The sequence below is a fragment of the Scyliorhinus torazame genome, chromosome 11, assembly GCF_047496885.1.
Source record: "Scyliorhinus torazame isolate Kashiwa2021f chromosome 11, sScyTor2.1, whole genome shotgun sequence".
NCBI lineage: Eukaryota > Metazoa > Chordata > Chondrichthyes > Carcharhiniformes > Scyliorhinidae > Scyliorhinus > Scyliorhinus torazame.
Genome location: NC_092717.1, coordinates 91999152 through 92021552, shown reverse-complemented (window position 1 = coordinate 92021552; position 22401 = coordinate 91999152). Strand labels below are relative to the sequence as shown.

Here is a 22401-nt window from a genome sequence, read left to right as displayed (position 1 = left end):
GCCTACGTGGTAATAAATATGATCGTGACGTGAGTGCATCTAAGAGTGTGTGTGTGTCGTGTGCAGCATGTGTCTATGACGGAACTATGTACATGGGGCGATGTCGAGTGCGTCACATGAATCCAGTTGTACCATAACATAACAGAAATGCGAACGAGAGAAGAAGAAAAAAAATTTTGAACAGTTGTCCAGTCAGACGACATCTGGAACGATAAACAACAACAGGTTATCATGTAAAATTGTCCAACTTATTAAACATATGAACTGTATTATAAGTCCATTCTAATGGGTTTGCGACGAATTCGGGTTGACCGCCTTAAGGGTGGATCAAGAACCACCGGCTGCTGTGCAGGCATGGCCATGGGTGGCGATGGAAAGGGCGTGATGTGCGGCAGCTCCACAAAGTCATCCTCGGAAGCCTGTTGAGGATCTGGCGTGTTGTGTGGCTGTGAACGTGGAAGTCGGCGAAGGGCGCGCCGATTGCGGCGACGCACGGAACCATCCGGCATGCGAACCAGGAACGAGCGGGGAGCCACTTGTCGGAGGACTTCGGCCGGTGCTGACCAGCCACCATACGGTTGATGGACGCGTACTTTGTCTCCGGAGGACAGGGGGGGCAGGTCCGTCGCTCGTGTGTCGTACCGACCTTTCTGGCGATCACGCTGCAGTTGCATGTCCCGAAGAACCGCCTCATGGTCTGTTGTCGGTGCCAGGACGGAAGGTACCGTCGTCCTGAGGGAGCGACCCATTAGTAGCTGCGCTGGCGAGAGGCCCGTGGATAACGGGGCCGATCGATAGGCCAGCAAGGCAAGGTTAAAGTCCGATCCGGCATCAGCCGCCTTGCACAGGAGCCGCTTTGCGATGTGGACACCCTTTTCAGCCTTCCCGTTCGATTGTGGATGCAGAGGGCTGGATGTCACATGAGTGAAACCATATGCTGCGGCAAAGGACGACCATTCACGGCTGGCAAAACAAGGTCCATTGTCTGACATGACAGTCCTTGGAATGCCATGGCGAGCAAACGTTTCCTTGCAGGCCCCAATGACTGCGGACGACGTCAGATCATGGAGAGGCATGACTTCCGGGTAGTTTGAGAAGTAGTCTATAATAACAATGTAATCTCTGCCGAGCGCGTGAAATAGGTCAACACCCACCTTCGCCCAGGGGGACGTCACCATCTCGTGTGGTAGAAGTGTTTCCGGAGGTTGCGCTGGCTGAAACCTCTGACAGGTTGTGCAGTTGAGCACCATGTTGGCTATGTCTTCATTAATACCCGGCCAATATACCGCCGCCCGGGCCCTTCGTCTGCATTTTTCGACACCCAAGTGGCCTTCGTGTAGTTGACGAAGAATCATCTGGCGCACACTGTGTGGAATGACGATCCTATGCGATTTCATAAGGACCCCGTCTATATTGGTGAGATCATCTCGCACATTGTAAAACTGGGGGCACTGCCCTTTTAGCCACCCTTCCGTCATGTGGCGCATCACTCGCTGCAGCAGAGGGTCAGTCGCCGTCTCTGCGCGTATGTGGGCCAGACAAGGATCATCAGCTGGCATATTTGCTGCTGTCAGAGTCACGTGTGCCTCAATTTGACGCACGAACCCCTCCGCATCTGGTGGTGTGCTCACTGCTCGGGAAAGAGTGTCCGCCACTATGAGTTCCTTCCCCGGAGTGTAGATCAGTTCAAAATCGTACCTCCTGAGTTTGAGTAAGATGCGCTGGAGGCGAGGAGTCATGTCGTTCAGGTCTTTGTTAATGATGTTGACCAGGGGGCGGTGGTCAGTTTCGACCGTGAATCGTGGCAGGCCATACACATAGTCGTGGAACTTGTCCAGTCCAGTTAACAAGCCCAGGCATTCTTTTTCGATTTGCGCGTAGCGCTGTTCGGTAGGGGTCATGGCTCGTGAGGCATACGCAACCGGGGCCCATGATGACGTGCTGTCTTTTTGCAGGAGTACCGCTCCAATACCAGATTGGCTGGCGTCTGTTGAGATCTTTGTAGGGCGAGTCGCGTCAAAGAAGGCCAGCACTGGTGCCGTGACCAGTTTGTGCTTGAGCTCCTCCCATTCCTGCTGATGCGACTGGTGCCAGTTGAATTCCGTCGATTTTTTTACGAGATGGCGCATGTTTGTTGTATGAGAAGCCAGGTTGGGAATGAACTTCCCAAGGAAGTTGACCATGCCCAGGAATCTTAAGACAGCCTTCTTGTCAGCCGGTCGTGGCATGGCTGTGATGGCGCTAACCTTGTCTGCATCGGGACGGACCCCGGACCTTGAGATGTGGTCCCCGAGGAATTTCAGCTCCGTCTGGCCGAAAGCACACTTCGCACGGTTGAGACGCAGGCCATTTTGCCGTATGCGGGTGAAGACACGTCGAAGACGATGCATGTGTTCCTGCGGAGTGGTGGACCAAATGATGATATCGTCCACATATACACGTACCCCTTCGATGCCTTCCATCATCTGCTCCATAATGCGGTGGAATACTTCAGATGCCGAAATGATGCCGAATGGCATCCGGTTGTAGCAGAATCTGCCAAAAGGGGTGTTGAATGTGCATAGTCTTCGGCTGGCCGGGTCCAGTTGGATCTGCCAGAATCCTTTGGACGCATCCAATTTAGTGAATATGTTGGCTCGCGCCATCTCGCTGGTGAGGTCTTCTCGTTTTGGGATGGGATAGTGTTCCCGCATGATGTTGTTGTTCAGATCTTTTGGATCTATACATATACGGAGCTCGCCAGAGGGCTTCTTTACACAGACCATGGAGCTGACCCATGGCGTGGGCTCCGTGACCTTGGATAGGACCCCTTGGTCCTGAAGAATCTGCAGTTGTGCCTTGAGGCGGTCTTTGAGAGGCGCAGGAACCCTGCGAGGTGCGTGAACGACAGGGATGGCGTCCGGTCTGAGTCGAATCTTGTACGTGTGTGGCAATGTCCCCATGCCTTCAAAAACCTCCTGGTTGTGAGCGAGGAGGGAATGGAGATTCGCGTGGAACTCAGCATCCGGGAAGTCGGATATCTCATCTGGAGAGAGAGACATGATGCGCTGTACCAGGTGAAGGACCTTACACGCTTGTGCGCCCAGTAACGAGTCCTTTGATGAGCCCACAACTTCGAAGGGGAGTGTGGCCGTGTACCCCTTGTGAGTCACCTGTAGCTGGCAAGATCCTACGGACGGGATAACGTTCCCGTTATAGTCAACCATCTTAAGCCGGGATGGTGTGATGAGTGGTTTGACCTTCATGGCCTGGACTGCAGAGTAAGCAATCAGGTTGGCGGATGCGCCGGTGTCCAGACGGAAGGCGACGCGCGATCGGTTGACCGTCAGGGTGGCACACCACTCATCGTCTGGATTGATGGCATTGACCTTGTTGACATCAATGACGGCAACTCTGAAGTCATCCTGGTCATCTGCATCACTTAACTGGAAGTCTTGATGCGTGGGCTGGACGGTCCTGACTCGTGTGCGAGGTTGTCGAGGATGCGCCGGATCCATGGGTTGAGCCGCACGACAGCGGGCTGCGTAGTGGCCTATCATGGCACATCTGTTGCACTGTTGGTATTTTGCAGGACATTGCCCTTTTAAGTGTAGACCTCCACACTTGCTGCACGTCATGACGTCACGGCGTTCGTTGCGCCACTGCGCATGCGCAGTGCGATCTTGCGGTGGGCGCGCCTGCGCAGTGCGTCCCTCGTTGTGGCCGTTATTCTTGGCGCGCACCTGCGCGGGAGACCGCGAAAAGCGCGGGAAGCGGCCGCTGTCGTCCGGGCCGTGGGGCGGGAAGAAATCGACGGCCTGGATGCGTTCAACGTCGTGGGCGGCCTGGCTTGCCGATTCGACGGCTGGGGACCCCCTCCGTGCCAACTCGGACGCCTGGAATCGGGCAAAACGGCAGGTCGCATTTTCATGGAGGACACAGGCTTCCACAGCAGACGCTAAGGTGAGGCTCTTTATTTTAAGAAGCTGCTGGCGTAGGCCACTGGAGGCAACGCCAAAAACAATCTGGTCCCTGATCATGGACTCTGTGGTGGTGCCGTAACCGCAGGACTGCGCTAGAATCCGGAGGTGCGTCAAAAAGGGTTGAAAAAGCTCCTCCTTACCTTGCAGGCGTTGCTGAAAGATGTATCTTTCGAAAGTTTCGTTTACTTCAGTTTGAAAGTGCTGGTCCATTTTGAGGATGACCGTGTCATATTTGGCCTGGTTTTCGCCTTCCTCGAACACCAGTGAATTAAAGACATCATTTGGGTGGGGGCCTGCGTAGAAGAGGAGCATTGCAATCTTCGAATCATCCGAGACATTCTGTTTTTCGGTGGCACGGATGTACAGGTCAAATCGCTGCCTGTAGAGCTTCCAGTTGGTGCCTAGGTTCCCCGTGACTTGCATCGGCTGCGGTTTGCCGGTGTGGTCCATGTCCAGAATGGCAGGTTAGTAGGCAGGTATCGATCCACTCCTGTACCATGTGGTGTTGGGTGTTCTAACACACAGAAGAGCCAACACAGTTGCATATGGTACAACACTTGTTTATTTAAACTCACTATTTACAACTTGGTCTTTGCACTCTGCACGTGGGGGGCTCCCTGCTTGTGGTGTTTCAACAGCTCTTTCATGCTTCCTTCTCCCCAGACCTACTGACCTCCAGGTGTCGTGCTCGTGCTTTTTATGTGGTTGGTGTTCTTGTCTGTGATTGGTTGTGGTGTTGTGTACTCTGATTTGCCTGTTAGTGTGTCCATCATGATGTGTGTGTTTGAATATCATGACAAAAACTAAGGCGATGTTGGACACTTTCCATATCCCCTCTCTCCCTCAGCAGCCACTACGCCGGTTTCATGATTTTTAAAAGCACACGTGAACCGCGCCATTGAGAACTCGGCCCATTGGAGAAAGAGCATCTCGAAGGCCCCGGAGAATACCGGGCGGACCCGCTTATGATATGCAAATAGTGTTTACTGTACGTGCGTTCCGGAACGCATTGGCGACACTCTGTCAAGGTGACGGAGAATCACGATTTGGCGTCAAATCGGCTCCCGCCACGATTTCGGCGTCAGAACTGATTCTCGCCCAATCGAGTTTCACGATTTCAGTATCGGTCAACGGAGAATCCCGCCCATGGTTTTCTTTGTCCAATTTCTCATCATTTGAATGTTATTTGTTGAACATTATTGTGCACAAATAATGTTTCCTACATTACAACAGTTGCTATACTTCAAAGGTATTTAACTGACTGTAAAACATTTTGGGATATTCTGAGGTTGTGAAGACACTCCATAAATGTAAATCTGTTTATTCACCCAAGCACTCGGGTGGCACGGAGCTGACAGGGTGGATTGCCAAAGCAGCAGCTGCCATCACAGTGAGTGTTGTTGGGCATGTACCAGTTGCACATTCGATAAATGGAAATTGCAACATTTCAAATATTTACTTGTACTGACTTGATGGGGCCCAGATGATCAGCCATTCGCCTCAGGAAAGCCAGTTACATGGTAACAATTATGAGCACTGTCTTTTTGTTGCCAGGTGCACATTCCAAAATTGACAAACTGAGCAGCTTTGCTAAACATGGCAACAGTAGCCTGACGGATGCAGCTATGAACTGTAAAATGGCTGTTTCTGGTCATATTTTGCAGCCTATGACGAACCAATGGTAAAAAAGTTCAAGGTTATTCCCACTTTTGCAGGCACTGTCCAAGTCTTCCAACTGATGCAAGCTAATTGCAGTAGGGTCTGGCAAGGAGACAAACCCTGCCTCGGGCCTCTCTGGTAACAACCTTCTCATGCAAATCCTCTTGGTTAGGTCTTGGAAGGGGTACCAGGCATCAGGAATAGAAGCTCAACCTCACCAGTGATGGCATATAATCCTGATCTCCTTGTGCTCTTCCTCCAACTTTTCTTCTTCCTCTGCACCGGTCAGCTTTTTCACTGAACCATTTGTAGGCCCATTCACAGCTCCCCCAATACCAGAGCAGCCCACACCAGTTACAGCAGCCCCTAGACAACACCCAGGCGTGGAATGACAAATATACATACAGAACCTGGCAGAGGCAATGAGTGGCTTGCTTGTTAATCCTTCAATATCTCTCACCATCTACAAGGCACAAGTCAGGAATGTGGCAGAATATTAACGACTTGCCTGAATGAAACCACAGGCACGATTCAGCAGACAGAATTTTAAGTCCGCCTTTGGACGCGTTTGGCGGAGTTTCTCAGCGTCTGCAGTGCCAAGAATCACCCGGCTATTTAATGGCACTTCGCCATTTTCTTTGGCCTTAGGGATGTTTCTCCCCAGCGAGGCCACACTCGGCTGTTCGCAGGAGGGCGAGATCCAGATTGTGCCGGGTGGAGCAAGTCGGGTGACTCGCGATCAGCCCGACACAGAGCCCGATTTGAGGCTCTCGCACGATTCTCCCATTGCACCCTGCTCCACGCAATGCAAATTCCCCTCTTCCTGGATGTCAAAATTGTGGGAGCTCAATCGGATTTGGAAAACAATGGTTCCAAAAGAAAGCTCACACCGCTCCCTCAGAGCAACGAGGAACGAGCAACACATGCAGCTTTAGCAACATCAGTCACACTCCACAGACATAAAAACAGGGAATGTCCAGAAAATGGGGTTCAGTAGCTAACTCTTAGAGTTAGTGCACACAAGGTGGGAAAGCTAGCTTCTGATGTACAATTAGGTATTATACTGCACATTCAACATCACGTCCTCCAAAAATCTCACTTAATGAAAGGAGAAGCTATCCAGACACTCAGGCATGGGACAGCACCAAATTTCCTGTTCAATAATATTAATCACTGGAAAATTGAGGGCTTTTCAAGTCTTTGCCATCCATGCCCAATTCTTTGATCTACACAGGAACCAGAGCCTGTCAAAATTCATCCCATATCTCTTTAAATCTTGCGTGCAATGCAAAAACTGCTATTTCCGAAATGAAGTTAGAACTCACAAATTTGTTCTGGTTTTAGTGAAGTGGTCCTATGGTAAATGAATTTGCGTCATCAAACATAACAACTTACCTGCTACACGGACTGTAGAGGGAGGGCTGCGGACCAGTGGACTGGTGGATAGGCTAGTCAGGACCATAGCTGCTGTTACTTTGTCCATCTCCCCTTCCTCTGAGAACTTCCTGCATCAACAAAGAATAGAATTCGCAATTACTTCCAGCTTGAATGTCTGAGAGAGCAAAACGTGCAGTGTAGAAAAGGATTTTAAAAATGCTGTGGCACTTGTGGAAATATTGTCAGAATTTGCTGGTCAACTTGTGTCACCCACTCTGTTGTTTGCCTTGTGCAGAGGGCACATCACCCTTTAAGTTGCTGATGAATCTGCATATTAATCACTTAATAAACATAAAACAGAAAGTCAGGACTCGGGATTAAGTGCCCTTTCAGTGCCAATCCCAGAAAGCGAACAATTTACGCCGTTAAGTCCCATTCCTGCATGTAGTAAATGGTTGTTAGGGATTTAAAAAACTTAAATATTTTACATTTTTCTTACTTTTTTATTCTGTCCCTTTTCTTTCACTCTTCTACCAATCTTTCTCTCTTTTTCTGTACCTGATTTGACTCAAATTCACCCTCCTCCATCATATCTCAGTCCTTTTTACAATTGTTAAATCACATTGATTAAGGAGATACACGTTTGGTCCTGCCAACCATGAGGATCTCATATAACCCCCGAGATGCCCCACTCCAGCAAAGTTGGCCCAATAAATCATAAGATGTAAAAAATGTAATAATGCTAATGTCCAATTGTGATTTCTACATGGTTTAAGAGCTGGATTCTGATTAAAATGCACTGGATATGAATGACCACAGGAGTTTACATTATTTTCCTGTAGCTTCTGTAGCTCTTCCGGCAGACAAATAGGAAACCCTGTCCCCTTACCTTGTGAATGTTCACCCCTATAGAAGCTGAGGCTGGATGCTTTTGGAATACATTGTAGAGGAAGGATATTAGGTATCTATTGGGAGGGGAGATGCACAGAATTTGGAAAACAATGATTTTTGTCTTTAGCGCTCCCATTACAATGCTTTGCACTCTGGAAGCACACATTTCGATGTTGTGTCCATTCATTTAAAAATTGAGAGTAAACATGTGCACAAATTCTTGACATATCGTCCCCTTTTGCAAAGCTATTCACTGGAAGGGCTGAAGATGAAGATTTACTCTTAATATTTTGCACTGAGCAAATTACAGGAACAATTTCGCTGACTGTACTATAGTCCGTTTTTTGACAATCCCACTTAAATGGAATTTTACTGAAGTAGTGATTATTCAATACAATATTTATAGTTTTTCTTCAATGTACCTAGGTTTGATTATATTAAGTCTGCCCATGTTACACATCATTCCTATGCTAAGGAAGTCTTTATCAATACCAAGTACTCTACAGAAGGGACAAAGTGTATCCCTGGACCCATGATTCTGTTACTTATCCTCCTTTTCTTACGGAAAACGTCTTTAATGTTTGCTCCTTCTGCTCCCCACTGAATCTGCAGTTCATATAAGTCATTGTAAGGTGAACCCAGCTGCTTTTACTGTGTTGGCTCGAATTTCTGCTTGGTTATCCTGTCTGTAGTGATCTCTCTGTGTAGTAATACATGATCAAGTAATGTTAAGCAAGTACAGGCAAATGATCACTAAATGGCCACACTACCGAGACCTATAAAAAGGTTTTCCTGCTCTCCTAGAGGAGAGTGTGTTAGGCATGTGGAGAGTACAGAAGGGAAACAGCTAGAGAGAAGTTATAGATCTTAGTATGTAGCATTATTTTATTTAATAGTTTATAATTATTTGTTTGTTTACTAGTTCAGTATCGAAGTAAAAGAACTCACTAGTTTATTTAATATTACTCATTAAATTATTTTATCATCACTAGAAGACTACTATATTTCAACAACTCGGCTACACAAAAAAGAGTAACATATATATTACAAAATCATAATATAACACTGTCCACCAGCCATTGCCATGAGGAAATGGTGTTACCAATTGTTTTCTTTTACAATTAATGTTGTTTCCAAGGGCTATGGACAGGAGAGGGGTTAATTTAAACCGCATTCACCACCCATCCGAAAACAGAAAGATTTTTTTATTTGTTCCCCCTTTATAAGCGGTGGTGTATTTCCCAACCCCTCAGTTTGGTGAGATTCAAATTTCCATTAATAATCCCTCAGTAAACTCGAGATAGTATGAACTCAAATGGTTAGTTTATTTGTACACACTCAAATACAGGAGTAGGGTAGCAATGTTGCCTCCTTTACACTCAAACAGTAAAAGAGGGAAAGAGAAAAATAAAGATTTACATGTAGTGCAAAGAAAATAAATATTTTTTCACTTGGATCTAGGGTCCAGATTCAAAGTCCAGTGAGGTATTCCTTCACGGAGGTCGGCACAATGAGGTAGGCATGCGCAGGTGAATCAGTCTTGTAAGTGATGGTGCAGAAAATCCGGTAGAAACAGCATAGCTGGGGCCAGGTATTCAATCTGGGCAGAGCCCCTCTTCTGTGGTGCAACTAGTTAAATGGTGAAATCACAGACCGAGTTTGCAGTATAACGTTCCACAAGCTAGAGGTCCATGTCACATGATTACCACCTCTCCACATTGATTTTGACAAGGGATGCATATTCCTCATCTGGGTCCCCGAGATGGTTAAATGTCTCAACCATTAAGAATTGAAAGGAAGGTTATGGGGCCCTTTGTTCTAGAAGATGAATAGACTCTCGCTGGTCAACCTGGGTTATGAAATGCAGATGGAGGGCAGCACGATGGCACAGTGGTTAGCATTGCTGCCTCACGGCGCCGAGGTCCCAGGTTTGATTCTGGCTATGGGTCACTGTCCATGTCGAGTTTGCACATTCTCCCTGAGTTTGCGTGGGTTTCGCCCCAACAACCCAAAGATGTGCAGGGTAGGTGGATTGACCACCCACTAAAATTGCCCCTTAATTGGAAAAAATTAATTGGGTACTCTAAATTTTTTAAAAATGAAATGCAAATGCCCTTTGTATAGCTCGCTTTGAATTTGGTCTTTGAAGCCCACAGAGAGGCTGAGTGTCTCTTCAGAGATAACAACATGCAAGTTTCTTCAATACTGTCATGGTAGCTCCTTTTCTTCGAAGGTCACAATAGACATAATTTCAGCCATTTTAAAAGGTTTTTGTCCAGTTTAAAATTTTTTTGAAATAGTCATGAGGATATCTATGTCTATTTTATAACAAAAATATACAGAGCAAGATCTTTGTCCCCTCACACAAGTAACCGCTGATCTTCAATCGAAGTTACAGCAGGTGAAGAACTCATGTGGAAACTCCAGGCTCATGGTATGTTATTATGGCAGTACTCAACTGAACTTTGCAATTGCGGCATTTCAACATACAGTCATGTTCATCAGTACACAGCTAAAAAACTGATTTTAAAAAACTGCCAAACTGCAGAACCAGGAATTTATATATTGACTCATCTACGTTTATATTTTAAAGCATAGATACTAAACACTCCTCCAGGAATTTGAGAGAGAAGTGAAAGTCTACTGAGTCCAAAGCAGCGGTCTCTTTTTCAAATGATGACTCGACTACCTGTCTTCTTACCATATTTTCAAATCCCTCTTTCTCCAGAGACGCATCTAATTATTTTGTAAACCCATTGATACTTTGCTTGAACAGACTTCCCTTTAGGTTTCAAGGTTCCACAGACTTCCCTTATTATTCCCCAGTTTCTAATTTCAAACGTTATGTTCCCTGTTATTTGAACCATTATTATGGTGAATAACTTGCCTGAAATTATTCTGCGAACTTCCTTCAAAATCACCTTTTGAGTGGCCCCTTTCCCAAAGAAAACAAGCACAACATTTTTATCTTAATGTCATTATTTAAGCCCTTGAGACGTGGAATCATTTAGATTGCTTGGCAGCCCACCCTTTCAGGGGCGATAGTCCTTCGTAACCGCACAGCACAAATGACAATATCTGACCAATTGCCATTGAGCAACAATACACTAATTAATTTGCATACTTAGTTGTTTACCATTAGTTTTAGCCTGCAATAGTACAAGAAATGTTATCCAAAACGCTCAAACACAGTGTTTAACGTGCTTCTTTGCTCCTTATTCATTCTATTGTTATATCGCCAACACTTTGCTCAATGAACACAGTGTCAGCTGCAATTTTGTCTGGAGGCTCCAGTTGACAGTCAGCTGCTTCCCAATGAGGAAGATGGAAATATCAAACAGATGGACTTTCCATGACCATACCCCTACACCTGGTTTGGAGCTGTGGGAGTTCAGAGGCTGGATCTCTGCACCCTGACCCCAAAATCGTGTCCGGCACCGGTGCGGCGAATCCACTTTCACGCATGGAATCAGGACCGGCGGCGGTTCCTCGATTCTCCGGGCCCCGAAAAGGGGCGTACCCGGGAAGTACGCCACGCCGCGTATCACCACCTGCAGCCATTGCCAAAGGCCCGCCCTGTTACTCTCTGCCTCCGACCGGCCTAAGTCCCGACGGCGTGGATCTAATGTGGTCCTGCTGGCCGGGATACTAGTGTGGCGGCTGCGGACTCAGACCACGGCCGCAATGGTCGGGGGTGGGCCGATCGGAGGATGGGGGGGAGGGCCTCATACCGGACCAGGCTACTTTTGGGCGGGCGGTTCGGGTCAGGCGAGCGGCCGATTCCGGAGGCACTATTTAGGAGGTCCCGCTCCGCAGTCTGAGTCCGCCATGGAGCATGGCGCGGCCGCTGAAGGCCACCGCTGTGCGCATGCACGGCCTCTGACCCGGAAGTGTGGGGGCCCGTATCTGCAGCTAAAGCTGCTAGATTCACAACAGGTCCCTGCTAGCCCCCTGCAGGGCTGTGAATATGTGGCCTTTTCACGCCAGTGTTTCTGGCGTGAAAGGCCAGTTTTTACGACGGCGTGGGGGGTCATAGTCCCTGAAACGGAGAATCCAGCCCCAGGATCGTGAGCAGTTAACACCCCCCCCTTCTCAATTGCACTTACTACTTTCCTGGGGAAGAAAAAGATGCTGAAAATTGCTTTGTAATAATGGAAAATGATTTGAAGCAAGCCACAATGAAATATAAATGGAAAGAAACTGGGACCCTTCATAAAGGGACAAAAGCACAGCCGCAAGATATCACCGAAATAAGAAAAGCTCAATCCCTGCCATGAACATTGACTGAGACAGCATCTCGAGTACAAAGGAATAAAAAGAAACTACAGCAGTCTTACAAATCACACAATAAAAGCATTGCCGCTGCGGTACTGAATCATACAGGCTTGGAAAAAAAACCCTCCTCAGTTAATGAATCTCATTTGGAGTGGCACTTCCCTTGACCTGAGACCAGGGAGAACATCAGTTTAAGTTCTCTGTGCCGATCACAATTCAGTAAATGCTGCTAGAAGGTCCATATGTGTGAACTTAATGGTATACACATGATATCATTCAACAATTTTAATTTATATATTGTTTTAAATCTATATATTTAAAATGCAGAAATGCTGCCCTGAGGTTTTTCTCAGCAGTATGAGGGAACACTGAACACTGATATCGAAAGAGGTATTAGAACCAGTGACAAAAAGCTCTGGTCAAACAGATGGTTTTTAAGGAGCATTGCAGAGAGCATTGTATCCTAATTCCTATCCCGTCACCCTGTGCTTACTGACTTACTTTGGTTTCTGGTCTGGCACTGCCTCAATTCCAAAATTCTCGGGCAGGATTCTCTGGTCCGCCAGCCACGTTTTCCGGCGTGGAACGCCCCCTCCAGCAGCGGGATTCTCCATTCCCGCAGCCGGCCAACTGGGTTTCCCATTGTGGCCACCTCAAGCCGTCGGGAAACCAGCGGGCGTGGGTGCGCTGCGGGCGGACTGCAGGGTCCCGCCGACGGACAATTCTGCTGCTCATCTTTGTTTACAAAAGCCTCCATGCCCTCACTCCTCCCTATCTCCTCCTGCCCAACAACTCGCAGAGATATTGTGCTTTGAACACAACAATGAGGAGCAGTAATAGGCCTTGCGGCCTCTTGAGCCTCCTTCACCATTTCATAAGATCATGGCTGATCCGATTTTGGCCTCAACTCCACTTCTTTGCCGATCAGACGTGGTCTCACCACAACCCTGTACAACTGTAGCAACACTTCTTTATCCTTGTACTCCAATCTCCTCACAATAAAGGCTGACATGTCATTTGCCTTCCTAATTGGTTGCTGCACCTGCATGCTAACGTTCTGTGTTCCTTGTCTGGGCACACAAGTCTCTTTCAACATCAACATTTGCAAGTTTCACAACTTTTCAAAAATGCTCAACTTTTCTATTTTTACGTCAAAAGTGAATGACTGCATTATAATCCATCTGCTATCTTGTTGCTCACTCATTTAATCTGTCATTGTGCACTATCTAAAAGCCACATTACGCGCACAACGGATCCATGCGAGCCAGTTAGATCGCGGGAGAGGCTGAAATCAGGATCCACGCTAGGCGCCGATCAGTTTCCAGTCTAACTGGCCCGCTCACATTGGCGGATTCCGGACCCGCCCCGACATGGTGAGGTACCGATTGACACCAATTGAGGGCAATCTCCATCTCATTAACACGATGAACGCCCTATCTAACGGCCTCCCGGAATCTAACCGGCTTCCCTGTGGAGGTCACATGGGCACCCTTTAGCACATCTATTTAAAAATGGGAACCCAGCAATGGCTGCTTTGTCGATCGAAGGAGCATGCAGCCCAGGGGCATTGGAGCTCCTGCCCCAGTGCTGGGGTTGGGGGAGGGAGCCCCAGGGAGCGAGGGGCTCACTGTGAGGCCTGGGCACTCTGGCTGGAGCTGTCAGCACCACAGAGCTGCCGGGTGTGGTCCAGGTGAATCAGCTCGCATCCTATATCTGTCTTGCAGCCTCTCTGTGTCCTCCCCACAGCTTACTTTTCCACCTAGCTTGTATCACCTGAAAACCTAGGTACATACTATGTCTCTTCATCTAATTCATTAATACAGGCTATAAATATCTCCACTCACTCCTCTCTTCACGTTCCTCCTCACATCCACATCTGAACAGTTGACACTCATACACCCATCATAGTGCTATTTCCCATCAATGCCTCACAATCACCCTCTACAAACTTTATCATCCCGCCTCTCCATCCAAACCATTTTCCGCACTCACAATTCTGTTTCTTTCCTAGCGGAAGAGAGCACAGATCTCCAGAGACTGAAAGAGAACCACTGCAGGAGAGGGGGGGGGGGGGGGGGGGGCGGCAATAGGTGGTGTTTAAACATCCTGTGATAAGTGCCTTGATGAATACTTTAAAAGTATGCTCACATGGTCCACTGGGAAGAGGGCCTTATTGCAAATCCCAGTGATGATCCTCTGACTGCAGACCTTCTGTGAGGGCTCTCCCTCCCTTTGGTTGGATCTTGGAGTCTATTCCCTGTTCAATCGCATGTGGATGAGGGGAAGGCAAACTGATGCTGCAGGTATTCTCCTGGTGTTAATGTTGCTGCTCCTCTTGCTCCTCAACAAGCTAGAGATGCATATTCTCTGCACTGTTCTCATACTTGCTGAGTTCCATACAACTTGAGAAACCAATGCACTAGTTGCTAAAACCAGAATGGTGGGTTAATTGGAGATTTATATATTGATGTTACTTACCCAATAATCCACAGAACTTTCCTGCAAACTCACCCAGATCTTTTTTATTATTTTAAGGGATTTGGGCATCGCTGTCTAGGCCAGCATTTACTGTTCAAGCCAACTACCCTGGAGATGGTGTGGTGAGCTGCCCTCTTGAGCTGCTGCAGTCCATATGATGCTGGTACACCAGAAGTGCTATTAGGGAGCGAGTTCTAAGATTTTGATCCAATGACAGTGAAATGGTGGTATGTTCCAAAGTCAGGATGGTGTGTGGTTTGGAAGTGAACTTGCAGACGATGATGTTCATATGCATCTCCGGTCCTTGTCGTTCTAGGTGAGAGGTCACAGGTTTGGAAGGTGCTGTCGAAGGAGCCTTGGTGAGTTGTTGCAGTGCACCTAGTCCACAGTTGCCTCTGTACATTGATGGTGGAGGGAGTGAATGTTGAAGGTGGTGGATGGAGCGCCAATCAAGCGGGCTGCTTTGTTCTGGATGGTGTCAAGCTTCTTGACTTGTTGGAGCTGCAATCATCCAAGCAATGGGAGAATATTCCATCACAATCCTGACTTATGTCTTGTAGATGATGGTAAGAAGTCTTACAATACCAGGTTAAAGTCCAACAGGTTTGCTTCGATGTCACTAGCTTTCAGAGCGCTGCTCCTTCCTCAGGTGAAAAACCTTTGAAAAGTCAGGAGGTGAGTTACTCGCCACAGAATTCCCAGCCACAGTATTCAGATGGCTAGTCCAGTTTAGTTTCTGGTCAATGGTAACCCCCACAAAATGTTGATAGTGGGGGATTTAGCAATGGTAATGCCATTGAATGTCAAGGAGAGATGATTCGATTCTCTTGTTGCAGATAGTTAATGCCTGGCACTTGTGATGCGAATGTAACTTGCCACTTATCAGCCTAAGCCTGCATGTTGTCCAGGTTTTGCTGCATATAGACATGGACTGCTTTAGTAACTGAGGAATTGCAAATGATGATGAACATTGTGCAACCATCAGCGAACCTCTAACCTTATGATGGAGAGAATGTCACCGACAAAGCAGGTGAAGGTGGTTGGGCCTAGGTCACTAGTCTGAGGAACCCTGGGACTGAGATGACTGTCGCCAACAACCATAACCATCTTCCTTTGTGCTAGGAATGACTCCAAACAGCAGAGAATTTGCCCCCTGATTCCCAATGACTCCAGTTTACCTAGGGCTCCTCGATGCCATATTCGGCCAAATGCTACCTTGATGTCAAGCGCAGTCACTTCACCTCTTGAGTTCAGTTCTTTTGTCTATGTTTGAACTAAGGCTGAAATGAGGTCAGGAGCTGAGTGACCCTGGCAAACTCAAACAGAGTGAGCAGGTTATTCTTAAGTAAGCACTGCCTAATAGCACTGTTGATGCACCTTCCATTACTTCACTGATGATTGAGAGTAGACTGATGGAGCAGTAATTGGCCAGGCTGGATTTGTTCTGCTTTTTTGTGGACAGGACATACCGGGGCAGTTTTCTACATTGACAGGAGATGCCAGTGTTTTGGCTATACTGGAGCAGCTTAGTTGACAGTGAAGCTAGTTCTGGATCATAAGTATTCAGTACTATTGCCAGAACATTGTCAGGACACATAGCCCTTTCAGTGTTCAGTGCCTTCAGCCATTTCTTGATATCATATGGATTGAATCAAATTGGCTGAAGACTGGTACCTAAAAGCCCATGGTGTTATGGGTAAAATACTGGCATGGATAGAGAATTGGCTGACTGGCAAAAGGCAGAGAGTGGGGATAAAAGGGTCTTTTTCAAGGATGGCAGCCGGTGACTAGTGGTGTGCCTCAGGGGTTGGTGCTGGGACCACAACTTTTCACAATATACATTAACGATGTGGAAGAAGGAACTGAAGGCACTGTTGCTAAGTTTGCAGATGATACAAAGATATGCAGAGGGACAGGTAGTTTTAAGGAAGCAGGGGGAATTGGGCAGGCTAGGAGAGTGGGCAAAGAAGTGGCAGATGGAATACAATGTGGAAAGGTGCACTTTGTAGGAAGAATAGAGGCATAGACTATTTTCTAAATGGGAAAAGGCTTAGGAAATCAGAAGCACAAATGGCTAACAAGTCCTCGTTCAAGATTCTCTTAAGGTTAACGTGCAGCTTCAGTCAGCAGTTAGGAAGGCAGATGCAATGTTAGCATTCATGCCGAGAGGGCTAGAATACAAGACCAGGGATGTACTCCTGAGGCTTTATCAGGCTCTGGTCAGATCCATTTGGAATATTATGAGCAGTTTTGGGCCCCATATCTAAGGAAAGGTGTGCTGGAGTTGGAACGGGTCCAGAGGAGGTTCACAGGAATGATCCCTGGAATGAAGAGCTTGTCATATGAGGAGCGGTTGAGTTCTCTGGGTCTGTACTCGTTGGAGTTTAGAAGGATGAGGAGGGACCTTATTGAAACTTACAGGATACCGCGAGGCCTGGATAGAGTGGACGTGGAGAGGATGTTTCCACTTGTAGGAAAAACTAGAAGCTGAGGCCACAGCCTCGGACTGAAGGGATGATCCTTTAAAAGTGAAATGAGGAGGAATTTCTTCAGCCAGAAGATGGTGAATCTGTGAAACTCTCTGCCTCAGAAGGCTGTGGAGGCCAAATCTCGGAGTGACTTTAAGACAGAGATAGATAGGGGACTGGATTCTCCAAAAATGGGGCTATGTCCCCATGCCGGCGTAAAAACGTTGGCGTTTCACTCCAGACTTTCCGAGAAAAAATAAACACCAATTTACTTACCTGGAGGGGGCTGGCAGGGACCTGTCGTAATTCACGCAGCTTTGGCTGCAGATACGGGACCCCGCACTTCCGGTTCCGAGTCCGCGCACGCCGGCGGCGGCCTTCAAACGCCGCGTCGAACACGATGGCGGACTCAGCCGGCGGACCTGGACCAACAAACAAGGTCCCACCGATCTGCCCTGCGCTGTTCCATATGAACTGCCCGATTGCCGTCCTGGCTGCCCATAAGGCCCCCCCCCCCCCCAAACGGGTGCTTGATCCCCTCGCCCCCCACCAAGGCGGCCGCGGACTCGCGTGAGTCCCTCTGGTAATGGCCCCCCAGCCACGCGTGTAATTCGCGTGCGGGAGCGGCGTCGGGCCCGATTCAGGCGTAAACGCTGATTCTCCGTCCCCGTGCCAAATGCGATTTCTGCATGGGGCTGCGGAGAATCCAGCCCAGGTTCTGGATTAATAAAGGGATATGGGGTTATGGGAAGAGGGCAGGAGAATGGGGATGAGAAACATATCAGCCATGATTGAATGGCAGAGCAGACGTGATGGGCCATATGGCTGAATTCTGCTCCTATGTTTTATGGTCTAAGCTGGGGACCTCAGGAGGTCAAGATGGATTATCGACTTGGCACATTTGGCTGAAGGTTGCTGCAAATGCTTTAGCCTTGTCTTTTGGTTAAATACAGAAAAGGGCGAGATCATGTCAGGTTCCTGACCCAACGTCACTATCAGGGCTTTATACCTCCTCTTAGCAGTTAAAATCTGTCCTCCGTTTCTAGTTATCATCATAAGAAATGGTATTCGGGATGTACTGGTGAAGATGGAACCTACCGAGAGATCGTCTGTGTTTTAAGACAAGTAGGGGAGTAAGATGTTGATAAAAAAGATTACATGCTTCTTTTTATTATGGACTCAGATTGTTTCTATGAAATAAGAGAAACTCATAATAACTCATATTTCTGTTCATTGCTTCACGTGTTCACTATCAGTTGGAGCTTCATATTTCTGGGATATCAGAAGGTAAAACAATCTATCTGATTGCATTGATAATGTACAGATATTCTCGTAGATTTGGATAATGTGCTCTAAATGGTAATTCAATAAGTATGATTTTTATTTGTAAAATGCACTGTCTTGGAGTACTAAGTAAAATACTGCTGGCAATGGAAGGGATATACAACCACTAGAGCAGTGTTTTTCAAACATTTTTGCCCAGGACCCATTTTTACCAACCAACCATCCTGCGGGACACACCGACCGACCTTCGTGACCCACACCGGCCCACTTTCGCCCACGGCAGTCAACCTTCGTGGCACACCATTTTTGCTGATCTTTAATGTGACTGCTGAGCCTGCTTGGTCCTCACAATCTCACTTGCTTCGTCATTCAATGTTACATTTCTGCCAAGGACTTCAGCTGGTGATATAAGTTCTCATTGCATCCGTTGAAAAAAAATCAAAGTGTTTGTCCTCGAACCTGCCATGCTTAGTCTTCAAGTGCCTTTGAGGTTTTTAATCTTTCATTTGCCAGTACTTCCCTGCATATAACACACATGAATTTTGCATCCTGATTTGCAATGGCACAATTAATAAACCCATACCTCAAGAAAACTTCTTTATACTGCTTTGTTCCTGATTTCAGTTTCTTCTTTATGGGTTATTCACCAGAGGGCCGGGAGTTCACACCAGCAGTGCTGGCAGCTACAAAATGGAGGAAACTCTCGCACCCAGAGCATGTGACGTCAGTGTAAGGGCACGTGACCTGTCCCCTGCCGCTGCTTCTGGAGAGAAGACTCCATCGATTTTCAAAAAGATTCTGCTCCTGGGTCAGCACGCCAACATCAGAAGGAGGTTGTCTGCCTCACTGGGCACTGCTGAGGTGGTATGCATACGCGGGACGGCCGGCATTCTGAAAGCCGGTTGCGGCCAGCATTTCTAAAAGTCAGATGCGGCCATTGGGCACTTCTTACCACGATCAGGAATGCCACGACCAATGGTCCCACGACCCACCCGACACCCGCCCGCAACCCATCCGCAGGTCGCGACCTGAGTTTGAAAATGACTGCACTAGAGGAGATGAAGGGAAGACAAAGGAAATGACTGCAAGTGTAATGGACAATTGAAAGAAAGAGTTAAAAAAAAAAACCTCAATCCCAACATCCCAGAGAGATTTTGAGGGATAAAGTTTGTTCGAGAAACACTCAATGGCTCCTTAGCTCAAGTGTCGTGAGAGGTAGCTGGATCGATGCCCACATTCTCCACTTTATGGCTGGCAAGGTGCCACAGTGGCTAGCACTACTGCATCACAGCACCAGGGACCCATATTCAATTCTAATCTTGGGTGACTGTTTGTGGAGTCTGCACATTCTCCCTGTGTCTTTGTGGGTTTCCTCTGGGTGCTCCAGTTTCCTCCCACAGTCCAAAGGTGTGCAGGTTAGGTGGATTAGTCGTGCGGCATGGACAAGTTGGGTCAAAGGGCCTGTTTTCATGCTGTACACTTCTATGACTCTATGTATGACTCTAAGTTGCCCCTTAGTGTCCAGAGATGTGCAGGTTAGTTGGGGTTACGAGGACGGGGTGGGGGACTGGGTCTATGTAGAGTGCTCTTTCAGAGGGTCGGTGCAGACTCTGGACTGAATGGCCTCCTTCTGCACTGTAGGGATTCTATGATTCCATGGCAAATCCAGTATAAGAACATAAGAAATAGGAGTGGGTATAGACCTCTTTTAAAATAGGGGAAGATAGTAGGATCAATAGCTGTAAGAACAAATGAGTAAAAAATAAAACTAAATCAGTCATCAGAATGAAGTTTTTCTCAAGAAGTGGGATAAACACTTGGGATAATCTGGGGCGGGGAGTAGAGATTTCAGAGCATTCCAAATACTGTTGGATGTCAGCCTGGAAGAATTAGGGCGGCACGGTGACACAGTGGTTAGCACTGCTGCCTCACAGCTCCAGGGACCCGGGTCAATTCTGGCTTTGGTTGACTGTGTGGAGTTTGCACCTTCTCCCAGTATCTGCATGGGTTTCTTCAGGGTACTCTGGTTTCTTCCCACAGTCCAAAGGTGTGCAGGTTGGGGAGATTGGCCATGATTGATGCACAGGGTTACAGGGAAAGAGCAGGGGAGTCGGCCAAGGTAGAGTGCTCTTTCAGAGGGTCAGTGCAGACTAGATGGGCCAAATTGCCTCCTTCTGCACTGTAAGGAATCTATGGATCATAATTAGAATACTAGAGGGATCATCTTAGTCCTTTTCTTCATTCTTGACTTTTCAATTCTTAAAATGCAAATGCATCTTGTCGGCACTGTTTACGATTTGCATCTATTTCATATCCAGTAATTCAGTACAGATTTTGTTTACATCAATGTTGTACACAGCAGGATGTCACAAGAAAACATTATTTTAATTACAACTTTAATTTTATTTGTGTTTGGAGTGTGGTAAATCCTGATTGCACTTTAATACCTCCCCATATGATGATTTACAGCTCTTCTAATCAAGGTGACGATAACTCACTTACAACTTCAGTAATTATGCTATGCAGCCAGCCACCGTAAAGCATCGCCTCCATTATTTACAGAAGCGGTGTGATTCCTCACTCTCCAATAAGCATAATAGTGTAAATCCTGAAAGATGCATTCAATATTAATAACATTTTCTGATAAAAACAGTAGACATCCGTTTCACACAATTGAACATTCTGGGCTAAGGCACAGCAGCTATTTCTAATATGAAGCTCACTAATAATCTTCCTGACAACACTATAAAAATAAAGTACACTCTAGGATTTCAAGGAAAACTGGTGTGAATGCAGTAGATCTGTCCATCCAGCCTTAAAATTAATTTTCCAAGGCAACATCAGAATCATATTTCTTGCTACTGCACAAGCAACAAAATATAATGTTCAATTTGTGTCCACACTGGGGGGCTGGCCCCCACACATGATGAAAATGGAGATCCTTACAGATGGAGAAATACTCTTTTGATTAGATCAACTTAGCACCTTGGATACCTTAGTGAGGGGAAACAACAGGACCACTATACAGGGGATAGCATTACTTCCAAATCTGAGACATTAGAGGAAGAGTCAAAATTTAAAATTAGCAAGAGCCATTCATTGAAGCAGTGATGGAGAACCCAGGCGAGTGAGTGGGCTGCACGAGTGGCCTTCCTTCATCTCAGTGGGCCACAAGATTGAAATCGGGTTTGCTCACTTAACTATGATATTTGGATAAGGTTGAATAATTTAATACACCTCAAATATCTCATAACGAGTTATAGAAAATAGTTAATCATTAGAACTACCAACTTCAAATAGTAAAAACAAAATAAATATTTATACTTGATTGGACGCAGAGTCAATGTTGTGTGCAACCAGCACACTCCTCACTACACGTGTCCTTGCTTTACATGTGCATCACTTCAGTTGTACTGGTAGGAAAAGAGCTATGCAGATGGAAACCAGCAGAATGAGGCTACACTGCACGTGGGCAAAGGTCAACAAAATTTCTCATGGGCCACAGTCAGAACACTGGGGGCCACAGGCTGCCCACCACTGCATTAAAGTACGAACTGCAACACTGAATTTGAAATCTTTGAAGCTCGCTGGTTACTTTTGTTCACTATGTGAAGATTCCCACAAAGTCATCAAATGACTGATGTGAATACTGATCCTTCATTGAAAGTATCCAATTAGGCTGAGGTTATGACCAAAGCCTAGTTTTTACTAGATCATTTCGAGCACAACATTAAATCAATGCAGGATACTGGTATTATCACCTGACTTCCTACTCACCATTGTTTTAGCACAGGTGTTTGTCACATGTAAAATACAGTGGGTAAAATGTCCACTTAAAAATTGGAGGTAGAAATTATTGACAAACAGATTAAACACCCATTAGTCGTCCATACAATAATTTAAGGACCTAAGAGACTGACAAAACTGCTTTGGTTTTCACTGAATAAATTAAAAGCCAATAGGATAATTAACTTTGGATTTTGCTGCAGAACAAGAGGGACTAATGT

The 22401-nt window shown here is 46.8% G+C and overlaps 1 protein-coding gene across 1 annotated transcript in view; it reads right to left on the bottom strand.

Moving 5' to 3' along the window:
- Nucleotides 1-22401, bottom strand: part of znf704 (zinc finger protein 704) — a 361108-nt gene that overhangs the window by 122236 nt on the left and 216471 nt on the right. Inside the window, exon 3 of the mRNA XM_072467494.1 lies at nt 7017-7126. Within this exon, the coding sequence (XP_072323595.1) occupies nt 7017-7126 (110 nt within the window). The remainder of the gene's footprint in view (nt 1-7016; nt 7127-22401) is intronic.